This window comes from Ranitomeya imitator, chromosome 6, assembly GCF_032444005.1.
Source record: "Ranitomeya imitator isolate aRanImi1 chromosome 6, aRanImi1.pri, whole genome shotgun sequence".
In the NCBI taxonomy this organism is placed as follows: Eukaryota; Metazoa; Chordata; class Amphibia; order Anura; family Dendrobatidae; genus Ranitomeya; species Ranitomeya imitator.
The window spans coordinates 40,163,286-40,182,791 of NC_091287.1; the positions used below are offsets into that span (position 1 = coordinate 40,163,286).

A 19,506-nucleotide genomic window follows, 5' to 3' on the forward strand; every position below is an offset into this window, starting at 1 on the left:
ATCGACAACTTTATATCTTTTATTTGTTGCTGCATTCCTGAAAAAAACAGTGTTTTAATTCATATTCAAATGAGGACATAAATGCTTTTGGTGTGGCAGAGGACTTTCCAAGCCTCTGCTCCTTGAGGGCGTTTCCCCGCCTAGCACCAGCCTCCTTAGCTTTATTGATAGTTCAGTGTCTGATTTCTGTGCATGGTTCCTGATGGCACATAGACAGTCAGCTATTGATCAGGCCAAAAAAAAGTCTGATGCTTTGTGGAAAAACATCTTCCGGAGGCAGAGGAATAATAAATAAATAATAATCTTTATTTTTATATAGCGCTAACATATTCCGCAGCGCTTCATTGCTGTCTCCAATGGGGTTCACAATCTAGATTCCCTATCAGTATGTCTTTGGAATGTGGGAGGAAACCAGAGAACCCGGAGGAAACCCACGCACACACGGGGAGAACATACAAACTCCTAGGAGATGTTGTCCTTGGTGGGATTTGAACCCAGGACTCCACCACTGCAAGGCTGCAGTGCTAACCACTGAGCCCATCCAGAGCACTTAATCATAGAATGGTAAAGTTGGAAGGGACCTCCTGGGTCATCGATTCACTAAATCATCCCAGACGGATGTCTGTCCAGCCTCTTTTGAAGACTTCCATTGAAGGAGAACTCACCACTCATTGATCACCCTGTCAAAAAGTTGTTTCTAATATCTAATCTGTGCCTCATTTGTGTCAATTAATGTCTCATTTGCATTTGATTTACAATGCTGATTTTTCAGGAGTGCAGCGACAGATAGAAGATATAAAGGTATTGATGGATTTTAATTTCAAAGATCTGCAAACCAATTTATGCAATTTGGGGGGGGGGTTTCTACATAGCACCCTGAAAGGGAATCTCCAACCTGTGCCCCTCCTGAATGTTTCACAAGGTTATATCCTACAACGTTACTACATGCACCTCTTACATACTCTTATGAATGATGTACAGTATACAGTATGGGCCCTGAGCTATTGTCTCTCATTTCATGAGCTGCTGTCTCCATTAAGTTCTCCTTTAATTCTTAAATTAGAACAGAAAAGCCATGTATTAAAACCAGTACAAGTAATGGTAAAGAGATGACACGATGTTAATGGAAACAACGTGTTACTAAACTTAAATCAACAAATGAAATGGAGCATACATCGATTCGGCTGAGTATTGATTTTCATGTCTTGTTGGTTGCAGTTGGAGAGGAGCCTGGAAAATGCCCTGAAGACACAGATTTTATATGCAAAAACCAAAAATGTATTGAATCCAACCTTGTCTGTGACTACAAGCCTGACTGTGAGGACTCGTCAGATGAAGCTGACTGCAGTAAGTAAATCTCGTCTTCTAACTTTACCAAAGTAACTATTACTACTTTGTTATTTTTTATTACTATTTTACTCTACCTATGTGCTGAGATATTTGTTGTGGCACTTATTGCCTGAGTATATTTGTCCTGTAACTATTGTATCTCCAGCATCTCCATAATATATTGTAACATCAGTATATACATTAGTTTCGGGTTTTTTTACCCAAAATAATGGCATTTATGTAAAGATTCCTTAATGCTGATTACGGTACATCGTTACTTTTCTTGTAGGAATCCCTTTAACTGTCTTAGGGCCCACTCAGATGTCAGTGATTTTTCTCGTATGCGAAAAAAGACCTGAGTTTCATTAGTTTTTTTGATCAGTGTCATCAGAGTTCTAGCTTAGACATCGGAATTTGGTCAGAATTTCATCAGTTTTTCACAGATGAAAAATAAAAATGATGGAAGTTTTCTCGAGCTTCTCCTATCAAACAAACCATGATAAACACACAGCAGACGGAAGACATTGGAGTAGTACAGATCTATAGACTTGCATTGGGCAGTTTGATCCGACACTCGGATCAATATCGAATCGGTTTCTGTGCTTTTGTGCGGACCACTCGGTCCGAGGAAAGAATCAGACATGTGAACTACCCCATCCATGAAAAACACAGCTAGCACGCATATGAGAAAAATGAGAACAATTGACATGTGAGTGAGCTGTTAGACAACGTTCACATTTGCGTTGCGTTGGGCGCAGCCGCGGCGACGCATGCATCATGCGCCCCTATATTTAACATGGGGAGCGCATGGACATGCGTTGCACTTGCGTTTTGTGACGCATGCGTCACTGCAGCGCATGCGTCAGGGCGCAGAGGACGCTGCATGATGCAGTTTTTTCTGCGCCAAAAACCATGAAAAAGTGAACGCATGCGTCACAAAACGCTGCGTTGTGCATGCGTTTACATTTGCGTTGTGCGTTGCGTCGCCGACGCAGCACCGCACAACGCAAATGTGAACGTAGCCTTAGAGAAGTCTATACATGAAATTTGACGCTAATGAGATGCAAGTGCAACAGGGAGGGGCATTGCACTTACAGTTTACCTGCGCTCTCACTTTTCTTGCTGCCTGCCCCAGTCTCTGATTGACAGGTCACTTATTTTTCAATGACCAGTCCATCATGGTGTTGCCTAATCATAAGGAGAGAAAAAGGTAAATGCCATTTTGAGAATGTAAGATGCAGCTTTTCTGTGTGTAAGGGCTCGCTCTATTCATCGGATGAGTTCTATCCGTTGTTTTATCGCATAGTACTCGGCCCAGTGTTGTATGAGGCAGTGCGGATCTGCTGGGTTTTTTCCCGTGTTGATTTGGAATGAGAAAACAATTGCAACATGTTGCGAGTGGCTTTGCAATCTGGGTCACTCGCACCCATATAACTCTATGGGTGCGTGTGAAACATCAGACTGCACACAGATGTCATATGGGTGCAGTCCGACACCCGCAGACTCAGACAATGGAGAAGATGGAGAAATTAAGCTCTCCATCTTCTCAACACCTGTGCGAGAGAATCACATCACACTGAGATGATACTCGGTTCAAACTCGGAACAGAATTTGAAATGAGTGTCATTAACATAATTGAGCTGATTTTCTTGCATGAGAGAACACATGCTCATCTAACCCTGGCTATAGGGGTAACAGTCATTTCTATGTAGGTCACATAGATCTAACTGCCGGTGATCGGTGATTACGGTGCAGGCAAAGGAGAGCAGAATTGTGTGGCATTAGAAGCACTGCTCTGCATCTATCATAGGTATCGGGGAATAATGCCCCTGTTCCTGGGATAGATGACAAGTGCTGGTCACATTCTAGAGCTCTCATCTCACAGCACTGTCAGACTGTGAAATGACAGGCGTAGTGTGAGAGCAGCACTTGTAACACACAATGTTCTGCATCAATTCCGGACACAAGAGTTTGTCACATGCCATTTGCAAACTATAGCTCACTGCCGGTGCCATGGTACTTGGGATAGAGGCCGAGCACTGTATGTGACCTGCTTCTCACACACTACAGCTCTCATCTCACAGCACTGTCATTAGGGGTGTACATAAAAATCATGGAGCCCCATAGTACAAGTCCTAATTGGGCCACAACACAAAATATATATATATATATTCAGCGGTGTCGCAGAAGAGCTTATCTTACAACTTTGCAAGCTTTACTAAGTAATTTTGCTCCTTTTGAAGCCCCTTAGTGTTCCCACTCACTAAAATACCTCTTTCATGGCCCCCATAAAGTACTACACCAACAAAAGTGCTCCCCAAATACAGTATGATGCCTCTACAGTGAGTACCTCCACAGTACCCTCCATACACACAGTATGATGACCTCACTGTACCCCCTCAAAGTATGATACTCCCACAGTGGTTCCAACACAATGTCATGCCCCCATAGTGACCTCGATACAGTATGATGGCCCCCACAATCCCCACACACACAGTATGATGGCCCCCACACAATTCTCCACACAGTCTCATGGACCCCACACAAACCTCCACACTGTATAATGGTTCGCCCACCGTATAATGGCCCCTCTGTAATGGTCCCAACGTAGCCCTCTAAACAGTATAGTTGATCCAGGATGCAGATACAGTTGAATGTATGATGTCGGGCGCGGATGGGGTGCTGGGCCATAGCGACCTTGTGGTCTGCCGCTATTATTTGACATTAAATCTGCCATATTGTTATATGAATTTATTTGAAATAAGAAATAAAGAAAAAGTCCTCATCATAACAACCATATTGTGTGTCAAGTTTACTGGTTTCAGTGTCAGGGATATATTTAATTGGAAATGTAAATGATCTGAGTTACAATTTTCACACTCGGTTAAATGGCGCTGAAGCAAGTACTGATAAGAAGAGTAGGAATTCCTTTGTGAAATTAAGTAAATAAATTAAGCCAGGATGAGCTAATCCCTTAATAGACTTATAGGAAATCGTCCATAGTTCCAGCAGCAGAAGATGGAGAAGCTGGAGAGAAGGGCAAAGCAGGCGTTGATTTAAGTAAATTATGCATTCATCTTTCTGCTTTCATAGTAAAGTGATTTTTTGCGTGAATCTCTGAGAACATATTGAGCGAACTTCTCCCATGTGCTTTTCCATTAAAAAAAATAACTTTATTTCCAAAATACATAGGTGAGTACACCAATATTCCTGGGAGCTGTAATTTCGAGAATTCAGATGGGACCCATTTTGGATGTGATCTCTCTCAAGACGACACAAATGATTTTATCTGGACGGTAGAACACAAAGTCGCCGATCACCTACATACAGACCACACTCCAGGTAAGTAGCCATCTACGTTATCAATCCTTAGGTCACAAAAAATTCCCTAAAAATTATGTAGGAACCCGATACCTTAGAGTGACTTCCATTGTTTCTAACAAAGGTTGGCATCATTGAGTGTTGGAATAGGCGAGTTTAACTTCTAAAATATTGGAATGTCCTCTAGTGCTCGCCAGAAAAGGAGTTTTTGTAAAATAAACCCTATACCAAAAAAAATAAAAAAAATAGCACAATAATAGGGTCCTAGGTCCCCCATTGTCAAACTTAACCCATCCACGACATCTGCCGCACATGTATAGCGGAAGTGGATGTATGGAGCAGGCTCACAGGGAGAGCTTTCCCCGTGCTCGGCAGGTTATGGCTGTGTATTGCAGCCATGACCTGACTCTAAAACCCATTGGTATAGATAGAATGTATGTCACTATGTATAAAAATGGGGTGTCAGGATAGGAAACCACGCCATATACTCAATGAAGAAAGAATCCAGCACTTATCGAGGTGCAGAAAATAATAACAGATTTATTATAAAAGCAATTAAAAAACATTGACGATTCGGTCGAAAGGACTTTCTTCAGACAGATTGCATATGGTATACTGCATATAACAGGGGACTAGGGATTCAATGCTCATAGGATTTGCACGCAAATTTGCATATAGTGGGACGAGTCCCGGCCCATGTGGTCTTTGTAAAGACAGCCAGGCCAGCGGACGAGAGCTCCCACTAACCCTAGTGTTTCCACATGGGGTGCATCAATCCATATACCTATCTGCACACCCGGACTGTGATCACTGGTTGCCGATGGGTTGCTTTGACATCTGGGGATATCCTGAAGACCTCTTCTGACCGGGCTTCAAAGGAGACTGTCACGCCGTTTACGGCGATAAAGGGGCAGGACGGCGTACCGGGACCCGCACCTGTCCCTGCCACTATAATGGGGCCCTGGCTTTCCCTTATCTCAGGGGTACCTATAATGGTTAGGAGGCCTGAGCCGCCAGCGTATCCCTGTCTCCTGTGCAGGCCCTATCAGTGGCCCCCTCTCCCCCCAAGGAAGGTGGACTGCACCAGTGTATAAATACGACAATTAAACAGGGTATACAGACAAGGTAACTAAAAGTCTCAAACTCACCAAATGCTCACAAAACCACAGAGGAAACACAGAGAAGGGAAGAGAAGGAAAAAACTAGGAAGGAAAACAGGTTTAACATACAACCTAAACAGCAGACACCAATCTCTGTAAATAAACCTCCAAGCTCCTAATATCACGCTCCTTCTCACTCCAAGTCAGGCAGCAGAACTGATCACTGACAACAGTTGTAGACGAAGCTGAGTCTATATAGGAGCGGAGATTACCAAAACCAAATCAGCTGAGAGACATAGCTCTCAATAACTTCAGTAACAAGGTTTAACTCATGCCCTGCTGGCACTAGACAGCCAGGCCAGAATTCAGGAGAAGAGCTTCTGTTCATCGTGTGTGAACGAGGCCCAGAGCGCTGTGGTTCTCTGGAACCTCTCTGTCGCGGTAGCCCCGTGAGAGAGACCGTGATTTTTACTATATGCAGCAATGCTGCAGTATTTCTATATGTGGCAAAAGTTGTCAGATGTTTGCAGATTATAGTCCCCTAAGGGGACTAACAAGTACTGTGAAAAGTAAAAAAAAAATAGTTTTAAAAAATATGAAAACTCTGATCTATCAAAATATAAAAATAATGAACCCAATTAATAAACACCGTAAACTGAGAAAATTCAAGTATGACAAAATTATGGTTTTTTATTACTGCGATGCCATAAAAAATGCTGTAACAAGTGATCAAAATGTCACATCTATGTCTTACCCTTCAAAAAGAAATCATCACACAGCTCCATTGACTGAAAAATAGAGAGACAACCAGCACATTATTTTTGACAAACTTCAATTTTTTTTTTCACCATTAAAATAATAAAAAAACTGAACTTGTTGGTTATCACCATAATCGTACTGATGAGGATAATCATTTCGAGTTCATTTTTACCACCCAATGTAAAAACAATTCCCAAAAAACAATGCCAGAATTGTGGGTTTTTTTCACAATTTCTCCCCTCTTGGAATTTTTTTTCACCATTTCCAGTTCATTCTGCTATAAAATTAATGGTGTCATTCAAAAGTACAACTCATCCTGCAAAATAAACAAGCCCTCCTATGTCTATGCCCTTGGGTGCATATCTCTGGTCCACTCCGGATGGTGTCTGTGCATGTATGGCCACATATACTGTCGCATCTGTAAACTTGTTTACTGTAAACAATATCTATAACTCTGTATGTAACCCCTTTCTCATGTACAGCACCATGGAATTAATGGTGCTATATAAATGACTAATAATAATAATATCCTCTGCAGATTAGGGGACACAGGACCCATTTGTTATGACAAAAGTCAATGAATGATTGCAAAGTGGATGAGAGGAATGCTGATCATGTAGAGTAATTAAACGGAAGTCAGGCTGCAGATTGAGCACTGTGGGCTGACTACTTGCCAACCACTTCTACGATATACACTGCTCAAAAAAACAAAGGGAACACTAAAATACCACATCCTAGATATGTCTGAATTGCATTGCATAGTGGAATGTGTTCAGAACAATAAAACATAACAATTATCAATGTAAATCAAAATGATTTATCCCATGGTGGTCTGGATTTGGAATGATACTCAAAATCAAAGTGGAAAATCAAATTACAGGCTGATCCAACTTCAGTGGAAATGCCTCATGACAAGAAAAAGATGCTCAGTCTTGTGTGTGGCCTCCATGTGCCTGTATGACCTCCCTACAATGCCTGGGCATGTTCCTGATGAGGCGGCGGATGGTCTCCTGAGGGATCTCCTCCCAGACCTGGACTAAAGCATCCGCCAACTCCTGGACAGTCCGTGGTGCAACGTGACATTGGTGGATGGAGTGAGACATGGTGTCCCAGATGTGTTCAATCGGATTCAGGTCTGGGGAACGGGCGGGCCAGTCCATAGATACAATGCCTTCATCTTGCAGGAACTGCTGACACACTCCAGCCACATGAAGTCTGGCATTGTTCTGCATTAGGGGGAACCCAGGGCCAACCGCACCAGCATATGGTCTCACAAAGGGTCTGAGAATCTCATCTCGGTACATAATGGCAGTCAGGCTACCTCTGGCGAGCACATGGAGGGCTGTGTGGCCCTCTAAAGAAATGCCACCCCACACCATTACTGACCCACTGCCAAACCGGTCATTCTGAAGGATGTTGCAGGCAGCAGATCCCTCTCCATGGCGTCTCCAGACTCTGTCACATCTGTCACATGTGCTCAGTGTGAACCTGCTTTCATCTGGGAAGAGCACAAAGCGCCAGTGGCGAATTTGCCAATCCTGGTGTTCTGTGGCAAATGCCAAGCATCCTGCACGGTGTTGGGCTGTGAGTACAACCTCCATCTGTGGACGTCAGACACTCAGACCATCCTCATAGAGTCGGGTTCTAAGCGTTTGTGCAGACACATGCACATTTGTGGCCTGCTGGAGGTCATTTTGCAGGGCTCTGGCAGTGCTCCTCCTGTTCCTCCTTGCACAAAGGCTGAGGTAGCGGTCCTGCTGCTGGGTTGTTTCCCTCCTACAGCCGCCTCCACGTCTCCTGGTGTACTGGCCTGTCTCCTGGTAGCGCCTCCAGCCTCTGGACACTACGCTGACAGACACAGCAAACCTTCTTGCCACAGCTCACATTGATGTGCCATCCTGGGTGAGCTGCACTACCTGAGCCACTTGTGTGGGTTGTAGAGTCCGTCTCATGCTACCACGAGTGTGAAAGCACAACCAACATTCAAAAGTGACCAAAACATCAGCCAGGAAGCATTGGTACTGAGATGTGGTCTGTGGTCCCCACCTGCAGAACCACTCCTTTATTGACGGTGTCTTGATAATTGCCAATAATTTCCATCTGTTGTCTATCCCATTTGCAAAACAGCATGTGAAATTGATTGTCAATCAGTGTTGCTTCATAAGTGGACAGTTTGATTTCACATAAGTTTATTTTTTTGAGCAGTGTATATTTTGCTAATTAGAAACTTTACGTGTCATTAAAGAGGTTTTTCCATCTAAATGAGAGTAGATATCCAATGACCGTTGTTTTAACTACCAAGCTGGTTGCATCCAGGAAAAGCATGAAGGTAGATCCTAGTCCTAGTCAAGCCATAAAGGGACTGTCCACTTTATCTTTACAAATATGTTGGGGACATGCTTTTGTAGCACTTACTATAAGTGTTACAGGCTCTCCTCCAAAACTTGTTAGTGCTGCTTTCATCACGGACCGCACGGCTCCTGTCGTCGGAATGATTGCTGATAAAGTAGCACCTGACGAGACCTGTCCATCAGGGTCCTCTAAAATAATGCAGATAGGAAATAAGTTTAATAATTGGAGGGGGCAGATGGAGAAGCAGGCGATCAGACCTGTCCATCAGAAGCCATTTTTAGACCAGAAAAGCTTTGGAGACTTGAGGAAGAAGGAGAACCTGTAATACATGCAAATTAGTGAGTAGAGATAAGAAAATAAGGCAAATCAAATTTGCCTTATAAAAAAACAAAACTTGAATATGGAAAAATGTCAAACTTTAATTTTTTATTATTCTCTCTAGAAAAATAGTGGCAAACTGGTTGCTATTTTGCTGGAATCATATAGTGTCAGGAAGGGGATAAAAATGAAAAAAAAATACTCGGTCCTCATCTGTCCTGTCCCCACCGCAGGTCTACATTGGTGTTTGTTTGTTTTTTTGGTCTGGTGTGTCCTGACTCCAGTTCCTCAGTATCTCCCTCCAGCTCTTGGAATCATCAGTGTTGATTAGACCCTTCATCCTTGTAAAGATAAAGTAACCATCCCCTTTAAATGACTTTGTTGGAAAGACACAACTTGGAAAGGGCCAGGATTTAATAAAAACTTTTCTTTTAGAAACTGCACCACACTTATTCATTGCTTGTGTCTGGTATTGAATGGGACGGAGCTGCAATAAAAGATACAACCAATGGGCAGAAGAGTTAAATTAAAAAAGGAAAGCAAAACGCTTTTACCCCAGACTAACCCTTATGACAACCATCATTTTATAGTATTTCGGGTGAGTAAAAGGTTGTCATGGTATTTATTCAGGATTTCTACATTCTTAAGTTGAGAGTTGTGGCTGAATCAGAGCATTATACATTGACTCGTTGTACCTCTGTCTATTCTTGGCTTATAATTAGTTTTCTGACCACTTAATGAATGGAGAACAGAAGATTCCGAAAAAAGGAGAACATTGCGTCCTTCTATTTATTTTCTGCATTTGGATCACATACTGGTGTCAGACCTTTGGCGCTTAGCATGTTTGTCCTTGAGAACTAATTAGGTAGAGACGATTGTAAGCCACGTAAGCTTTAGGAAGCCGGGACTATCTATTCCCTTTCCGAAAAGTCAGCCAGGGGCTCAGAACTCTACGTATTCTGCTTCAAAACACCGCATCATTATTAGCATTTATGGAAGGTGTCGGTTTGATTCCATCAGTGCTACTCGCAATATAGACTTATGATGTTACAATCAAATATAATATGCAAAAGTGTCATGTAACTCTTGTAATATTGTAAGAAACATGCAAAACCTCCATATGAGATAATATGTCAATATCCCAACATACATGAATTCCAATGCTTGGTTTACAGAGGAATCCAGAACAGGACTACACCCCACAGTCACTTCAAGAGTCATGAGAAAACGGACCTTCTCCATCTTCTAGTTCTCCACTTGCGTGATGCCAGTAATGCTATCAGAAGAGGCGGAAGAGTTGCAGAAGAGTGCATCTGCAGAAGATGCCGATTTCCCCCCCCCTACTTAGTGTCATTAGGGGAAAATGGCTAATACTTTAGCAATATAACAGTGACGTAGACACGTGACTGAGATTAACACTTTTGGAAACTAGACGGTCAGCAACTGTGGCCCTGTCTAGTCTTATAAAGGGAAGAGAACACAAAAAAATTCACAGCACAGGCGCCTCTCTTCAGAGAGTTCAGCTGTGTTCTGACTCCACCACACCCCGGGAATACATAAAATCTATCAAAGGTAATGTGTAGGCATTACTGATGAGCGAGTGTACTCGGTACTGTTGCCTGTTTGTTAGGGAATCCCCACATATATTTAGGCAGTCTAGCTGCCGCAAATCATGCAGCTGCGTAGACTCAAACATAATCTTCGAGCACGCCGAAATACTCGGAGAACACCCGACCATGCTTGGAAAACCCAAGTGCTGAGTACACTCGCTCATCACTAACAGGAGTTACAAAAACTCCACCCAGTTGATGATGAGGGCATCGAGGGAATGGGCGAGGTCATAAGTATGGTTTAATTAAGATTATTAAAGGACTCTGTGTCTTTCAATTAAAGGACTTTTTTCTGGGTGTCTTTGTTTTCTTACAATGTGGCTATGGAGTTAGTAATGGGGGCATCTTATTGACGCCTCTCCATTACTAACCTCGGGGCTTGATGTCGCCTGACAATACAAAGGTGACATCAACCCCCCAAATATCACCCCACTTGCCACCACTACAAGGCAATTGGGAAGAACGAGGCTAAGTGACAGAATTGGCACATCTTAGAGATGCATCTTTTCTGGGGCGGCTGAAAGCTGATGCCCCTTCCTAGGCTATTAATTACTATTTGGCCAAATTCTGTGCTAAGCGTCTCAAAAAAATGTTTTCCTAATGTTCAAAAAGCCATTTTGCTATTCATATTTCATGTATTTCATATTTGACGTGTTTTGGCACTATAGAGTGCAACCTTTTGTTGTATATTGTATATTAATATCAGCCAACAGCTGTCTGCACAGCCTTTGCTAGTTATTAATTATAGGGGGACCCTACATCATTTTTTTAGGGTCCCCCATTTTATTAGCCAGTAAAGACTAAGTATACAGTTGTGAGATGATATTAATAGCCTGGGAGGCTCGATGGGTATTACCCCCTTCCAAGGCTATAAACATCTGCCCCTCAGCATTCAGCTTTCCCTCTGCTGGTTACGGAAATTGCACAGGAGCCCACACCATTTTTTTCAGAAAAATAATCTTTTATTAAATACATGTACAGTAAGCTGCATACACACTGTACTAATTGTATTTATCACTGACAGCTATATATCTACCTATTCTGTTTGTACACACTGTATGTAATCCATCTCTTCTATGCTGTCGGCTCCTGAAGTGATTTTACAGCACATCACATGAATTGCAGGCTTTTATTCTAGCTATGTAATTTAAATACAAGTATATATATATGTGTGTGTGCCACTGACATCTATATATATGTATTCTATGTGTATATATCTATTCTATCTATTCTATTATAACCTGTCCTTTTCAAAGGACATCGATGCGTAAAAATCAGACAGCACTCGCATGGTCCGAGTGCTGTGCGATTTTTTTTTTCTCGCATCCATAGGCTTGCATCGGCGAGTTTTGGCCGAGTCTCGGTGACAAATCGCAGCATGCTGTAATTTTACATGCACGCTGAATATGCCCTAGAAAATAAATGGTGATATTAACTGCCCCATATATTAACACTGGGCCGAGTGCTATGCGATGTTTTCTTGCATAGCACTTGCCCGTATTCTACGGTAGTGTGATGGCGGCCTAATACAAACAGTTAATCTATCTATCATCTAGCTCCTATCTATCATCGATCTATCTATCTAGAAACAAATATAGGGCAGTTATTTAGACTAAGTTAGGGAATGTAGGAAAACCATTTTGTTTTACAGTTTGCAATGAAGAGACATGAAAAGAAAATAATTGTCTACTTTCACAATGTACCGGAGTCAATGTCACCATGTTATCAAGATAATTGTAAATTGTCCATAAAAGGATTACTTCTCTTTGAAGTATAAAGAAGAAAACAACACAAAGGAAAAATTGATTTAGAATGGAAAAAAAATCTGTATTGGATGTATTGATGAATGGGGTTTATAAATGCAACATGGCAACTGTCACCGTAAACTACAGTGCGATGATCAAATCAATAAACGGACTTGTAATTGGAGATGTATACGATTGCATTAGTCTTTCATTGCAATGACTATATTGGAAACACATCCAGAATATCACTTTACGGGAATAGGGGTAATCAGCCTATCGGTCAGCACTAGGTTACAGTAATACAAGGGATAGTTACCCACCTCTCCACTGCTCCATGTTATCAGTCATTGTACAGGAGGAGGAGGTGAGCTGTGACATCACCTATTGTGAATGGTGGATCCTGTGTTATCTACCCTATGTAGAGGTATTATCAGTCATTGTACAGGAGGAGGAGGTGAGCTGTGACATCACCTATTGTGAATGGTGGATCCTGTGTTATCTACTGTATATAGAGGTGTTATCAGTCATTGTACAGGAGGAGGAGGTGAGCTGTGACATCACCTATTGTGAATGGTGGATCCTGTGTTATCTACCCTATGTAGAGGTATTATCAGTCATTGTACAGGAGGAGGAGGTGAGCTGTGACATCACCTATTGTGAATGGTGGATCCTGTGTTATCTACCCTATGTAGAGGTATTATCAGTCATTGTACAGGAGGAGGAGGTGAGCTGTGACATCACCTATTGTGAATGGTGGATCCTGTGTTATCTACTGTATATAGAGGTGTTATCAGTCATTGTACAGGAGGAGGAGGTGAGCTGTGATATCACCTATTGTGAGTGGTGGATCCTTTGTTATCTACTGTATATAGAGGTGTTATCAGTCATTGTACAGGAGGAGGAGGTGAGCTGTGACATCACCTATTGTGAGTGGTGGATCCTGTGTTATCTACTGTATATAGAGGTGTTATCAGTCATTGTGCAGGAGGAGGAGGTGAGCTGTGACATCACCTATTGTGAGTGGTGGATCCTGTGTTATCTACTGTATATAGAGGTGTTATCAGTCATTGTACAGGAGGAGGAGGTGAGCTGTGATATCACCTATTGTGAGTGGTGGATCCTGTGTTATCTACTGTATATAGAGGTGTTATCAGTCATTGTACAGGAGGAGGAGGTGAGCTGTGACATCACCTATTGTGAATGGTGGATCCTGTGTTATCTACTGTATATAGAGGTGATATCAGTCAGTGTACAGGAGGAGGTGAGCTGTGACATCACCTATTGTGAATGGTGGATCCTTTGTTATCTACTGTATATAGAGGTATTATCAGTCATTGTACAGGAGGAGGAGGTGAGCTGTGATATCACCTATTGTGAGTGGTGGATCCTGTGTTATCTACTGTATGTAGAGGTGTTATCAGTCATTGTACAGGAGGAGGAGGTGACCTGTGACATCACCTATTGTGAGTGGTGGATCCTGTGTTATCTACTGTATATAGAGGTGTTATCAGTCATTGTGCAGGAGGAGGAGGTGAGCTGTGACATCACCTATTGTGAATGGTGGATCCTGTGTTATCTACTGTATATAGAGGTGTTATCAGTCATTGTACAGGAGGAGGAGGTGAGCTGTGACATCACCTATTGTGAATGGTGGATCCTGTGTTATCTACTGTATATAGAGGTGTTATCAGTCATTGTACAGGAGGAGGAGGTGAGCTGTGACATCAGCTATTGTGAATGGTGGATCCTGTGTTATCTACTGTATATAGAGTTACAGTGTTATAGTCAGTGGACAGGAAATGTGAGTTTAGTTAATATCAGACCTAGTGGTTAGTGTTAAAATTGTAATACTTCAGATTGTTTTATGTAGATACTGATATTAAAAAAAAATTATAAATGGAAAAAATACATTTAACATAAAATCTTGTTTTAAACGATCACGTAATTTTCCCTATATGGCCGGGGTCAGACTAGCGTATGGTATCCGATGCGAGAGCTAATGACCCTTGGCTCCGAGCCTCTCGCACAGAGAGAATAGGAGCACAGCTGCAGAGGAGGCAGAGAGATACATTTCTCCATCTCCTCCATTGCTGGGGTCAGCGTATATCGCACATCACTCAGATGATATCCGAGTGCTGTGCATTGTGTCACTCGCTCCATAGACTTATATGGGTGCGAGTGAGCCGAGACTCAGCCGAGTATCCGTGACAATTACACATGCTGCGATTTCACTTGCACGTTGAAAACGGCCAAGAAAAAAACGCTGATGTGAGCTGCCCCATAGATGAATACTGGTCGGAGTGCTATGCGATGTTTTATCGCTAGTCTGACCCCGGCCTAACATTGAGCACATACCTGTCTTCTCCTGTTAGATTGGCACCCACAGTCTTAGTAAATTACCCCAAATACAGGTTGTAAAGTAGTGCACGGTAATTTTCACTATCTACTATATAATTGTCTAAAGGTCACTTCCATCTGTCTGTCCTTCTGTCACGGTTATTCATTCGCTGATTGGTCTCGCCAGCTGCCTGTCATGGCTGCCACAACCAATCAGCGACGGGCACAGTCCGGAAGAAAATGGCCGCTCCTTACTCCCTGCAGTAAGTGCCTGTCACTCGCATACTCCCCTCCGGTCACCGCTAACACAGGGTTACTGCCGGCGGTAACGGACCGCGTTATGCCGCGGGTAACGCACTCCGTTACCGCCGCTATTAACCCTGTGTGTCCCCAACTTTTTACTATGGACGCTGCCTGTGTGGCATCAATAGTAAAAAAATGTAATGTTATAAATGTTAAAAATAATAACAAAAAAAAAACCTGCTATACTCACCCTCCGTAGTCGTTCGCGCCGGCCGCCATCTTCCGTTGCAGGTTCCGGTGGCAAAGATCGTATGGGAGAAGGACCTGCCATGACGTCACGGTCATGTGACCACGACGTCATCGCAGGATCTGCGCTCATACCAACCCTGGGACCGGAAGCTGCCGTGGACTACAAGGGGCCCTCAGAAAGGTGAGTATATGTTTATTTTTTATTTTTTAACCTGTGACAAACCTGGCTGGACAATATACTACGTGACTGGCCAATATACTATGTGGCTCTGTGCTGTATACTACTTCGCTGTGCAATATACTACGTGGCTCTGTGCTGTATACTACGTCACTGTGCAATATACTACGTAACTGGGCAATATACTATGTGACTGGCCAATATACTACGTGGCTCTGTGCTGTATACTACGTCGCTGTGCAATATACTACGTGGCTCTGTGCTGTATACTACATCACTGGGCAATATACTACGTCACTGGACAATATACTACGTAACTGGGCAATATACTACGTGGCTCTGTGCTGTATACTACGTCACTGGGCAATATACTACGTGGCTGCGCAATATACTACTTCACTAGGCAATATACCACGTAACTGGGCAATATACTATGTGGCTGGACAATATACTACGTCACTGGGCAATATACTACGTGGCTGGGCAATATACTATGTCACTGGGCAATATACTATGTGGCTGGGCAATATACTACGTCACTGGGCAATATACTACGTGGCTGGGCAATATACTACGTGGCTGGGCAATATACTACGTGGCTGGGCAATATACTACGTGGCTGGGCAATATACTACATCACTGGGCAATATACTACGTAGCTGGGCAATATACTACGTGTCTGGGCAATATACTACGTGGCTGGGCAATATACTACGTGACTGGCCAATATACTACATGGCTGGGCAATATACTACGTGGCTGGGCAATATACTACGTGGCTGGGCAATATACTACATCACTGGGCAATATACTACGTAGCTGGGCAATATACTACGTGTCTGGGCAATATACTACGTCACTGGGCAATATACTACGTGACTGGCCAATATACTACGTGGCTGGGCAATATACTACGTGGCTGGGCAATATACTACGTGGCTGGGCAATATACTACATCACTGGGCAATATACTACGTAGCTGGGCAATATACTACGTGTCTGGGCAATATACTACGTGGCTGGGCAATATACTACGTGACTGGCCAATATACTACGTGGCTGGGCAATATACTACGTGGCTGGGCAATATACTACGTGGCTGGGCAATATACTACATCACTGGGCAATATACTACGTAGCTGGGCAATATACTACGTGTCTGGGCAATATACTACGTGGCTGGGCAATATACTACGTGGCTGGGCAATATACTACATCACTGGGCAATATACTACGTGGCTGGGCAATATACTACGTGTCTGGGCAATATACTACGTGACTGGGCAATATACTATGTGGCTGGGCAATATACTACGTGTCTGGGCAATATACTACGTGGCTGGGCAATATACTACGTGTCTGGGCAATATACTACGTGACTGGGCAATATACTACGTGTCTGGGCAATATACTACGTGTCTGGGCAATATACTACGTGACTGGGCAATATACTACGTGTCTGGGCAATATACTACGTGACTGGGCAATATACTACGTGTCTGGGCAATATACTACGTCGCTGGGCAATATACTACGTGACTGGGCAATATACTACGTGACTGGGCAATATACTATGTGGCTGGGCAATATACTACGTGGCTGGGCAATATACTACGTGACTGGGCAATATACTATGTGGCTGGGCAATATACTACGTGACTGGGCAATATACTACGTGGACATGCATATTCTAGAATAACCGATGCGTTAGAATCGGGCCACCATCTAGTATACCATAGCTGGAAAGAATTTTAAGATGCCTGTGGGATAATGGTGTGATGCATTGCTTCATTCAGTGAGACTAATTACTATTTATTTCTCCATTAAAAGGTAAAGGAAGATTCTTTCTCTATGCCAATGCAGACAAACCAAAAGATGGAGATTCTGCACGGATATTTACCAGCAAAGTTTTTCCAGCCACCGATGAGAAGTGCCGAGTCCGATTTTGGTATTACATGTACGGACCTCCACAGTCTGGGATGTTAAAGGTAAAAATAAAACTGAAATTTAGACTTATTCATTTCCTTTAGTTGATAAAGTAACTTTTTAATGATGGTTTTACCTTACATCATTATCATTTTCCAAAACCTAGGCACCATGTACACGTGCAATAGAAAGTGAGCTGTGCAATGTTCTGCTAAGTGCTGTACAGTATGTACTGTTCAATGCTATACACCCATAAAAGCTATGCCACAGGGACATCTAGGGTTAATATATACAGCATTATTGGAAAACATGAAAACTTTGGAAATAAAGTGCCAGCCCCAGCTGGGACTCCTTGTTCTATAAGTTCCATCGAGCAACTGTTTTTTTTGTTCGCTGTGCTAGTAAGACAACCTGTATGTGGCACATAATATTCCAAAATATAAGTGGAGCGCCCCCAGACGCAGGGCTGTGGGTTACTCGGTACCGGGCCTTTCTGGCTCAATCCTGGGGTTGTCACGGTGGCTGGACCCGGTCCGTGACCCTGCTAAGGGGCGTCCAATAAAGGTGATGTAAGTTTGTCAAGGTTTTGTGACGCCACCTGTGGTGTTCGGTCAGGGTGACCGACGCTGCTTGGGGACCACTGGGGTGATGTGATGGCAGCTGGATGGTATACCTTCCCACAGGTGAAGTATGTCCCCAGGGCTTCCCAGTAAGGTGGATGGTAATGGTGTGAGGTGCAGGCAATAACGAGGACACAGGGATGCAGTCTCTTTACCTCTTTACTGAAGACTTCAGGATCCTCAATCCAGAGCACAGTTAACAGGGCTTTCTGAGACAGGCCACTCCGATGGGCACTTCCAGAGTTCCCTTTGCAGGTGGAAATCGTTGCCTACCACTAGCGCCTGTGTGTTGTAGTCCTACCCTGCTGAGCATTCGGGATAGTCCTCACAACTTCTGTTCTCGTTCGTTCCAGTTGTTTCTAGTTCTTTCTATTCTTCGTCCCCCAGGTTTGTTATGGCTAGGACGCACCCGTTTGACGGGAAGGCTCGGAGCTCTTCGGGACGCTAGAGACGCCCCTCTCCATGCGTTGCCCCCTATGTCTGCTTAGGTGATGTAAGGTAGACAGCCAACCTATAATTAACTGTCCTGCGGTATTTGAAGTAAGGCATAAAGTCAGTTACTTCCTTGGTGTTCCGGGCACCGGCTACGCGCCTCAGTAAGATGTTGCCGTTCTCTGGGCATGACTCCTACTGGCTCTCCTTTGTGCTTTGATCTCATTTCTCACTGTCCACAATATCCATCGCTTCGTGTCCTTTTTAAGGATACCGCCGCAGATAGCGCGGGCGCGGCTCCGTAAGTTCTGTTCTTGTCGCTAGGTACCTGCGTCGCTAGGTACCCCCCTGAATCTTCCCCCGCAACACCCCCTGCCACGGGATGTTGCCTGGACAAACCCAGTCAGCTTCTCCCTAACTTCCTATCCAACCCCTAGTTTTACCAGTGTGAGGAGTGGCCTAATAAATAAAACCTTTTGCTCCCCCTAGTGGCCGGAGTGTGAAGTGTACTGTGTGCTGGTGATACCTGGTCAGATGAACTCCTTTAGTGCTATCAGACGTACCATCACTCCCCTTAGTGGCAGAGCGATACTACTGCAACGACCAGATCTCTGGGGCGCTGCACTAGCATACATATTTAGGCTAAATATTAATATAAAACACTTTTTTTCAAACATTACATACAAAATAAAAAACTTACACTTATTAGATGTTCCCACAACTATAATAACCTGAAGTCATAATTTACCAGGGCAATTTATGTAAAATATTATTATACAAAAAAATGATAAACAGAAAAAAATGTATATAAATTACACAGTAATGTATGAGAGCTCAAAATAATAATTACACTTTTCTTGGCTCAAATAACCATGTCAGAAAAAAAGGTCACGGTAGAAACAAAAAAATTTAGCAAATCATTAAAGCCCTGGTTATTAAGTAGTAAAGAAATTGTTCAGTACCTTTTTCTCCCCAAAAATCGTTCCT

At 43.1% G+C, this 19,506-nt stretch overlaps 1 protein-coding gene across 2 annotated transcripts in view; it reads left to right on the forward strand.

The window, feature by feature from the left end:
* MALRD1 (MAM and LDL receptor class A domain containing 1) overlaps nt 1–19,506 on the forward strand; it is a 419,241-nt gene that overhangs the window by 273,807 nt on the left and 125,928 nt on the right. For both annotated transcript variants that reach the window (XM_069729529.1, XM_069729530.1), the window contains 3 exons: nt 1,219–1,347; nt 4,522–4,671; nt 17,372–17,529. In XM_069729529.1, the coding sequence (XP_069585630.1) occupies nt 1,219–1,347; nt 4,522–4,671; nt 17,372–17,529 (437 nt within the window). The remainder of the gene's footprint in view (nt 1–1,218; nt 1,348–4,521; nt 4,672–17,371; nt 17,530–19,506) is intronic.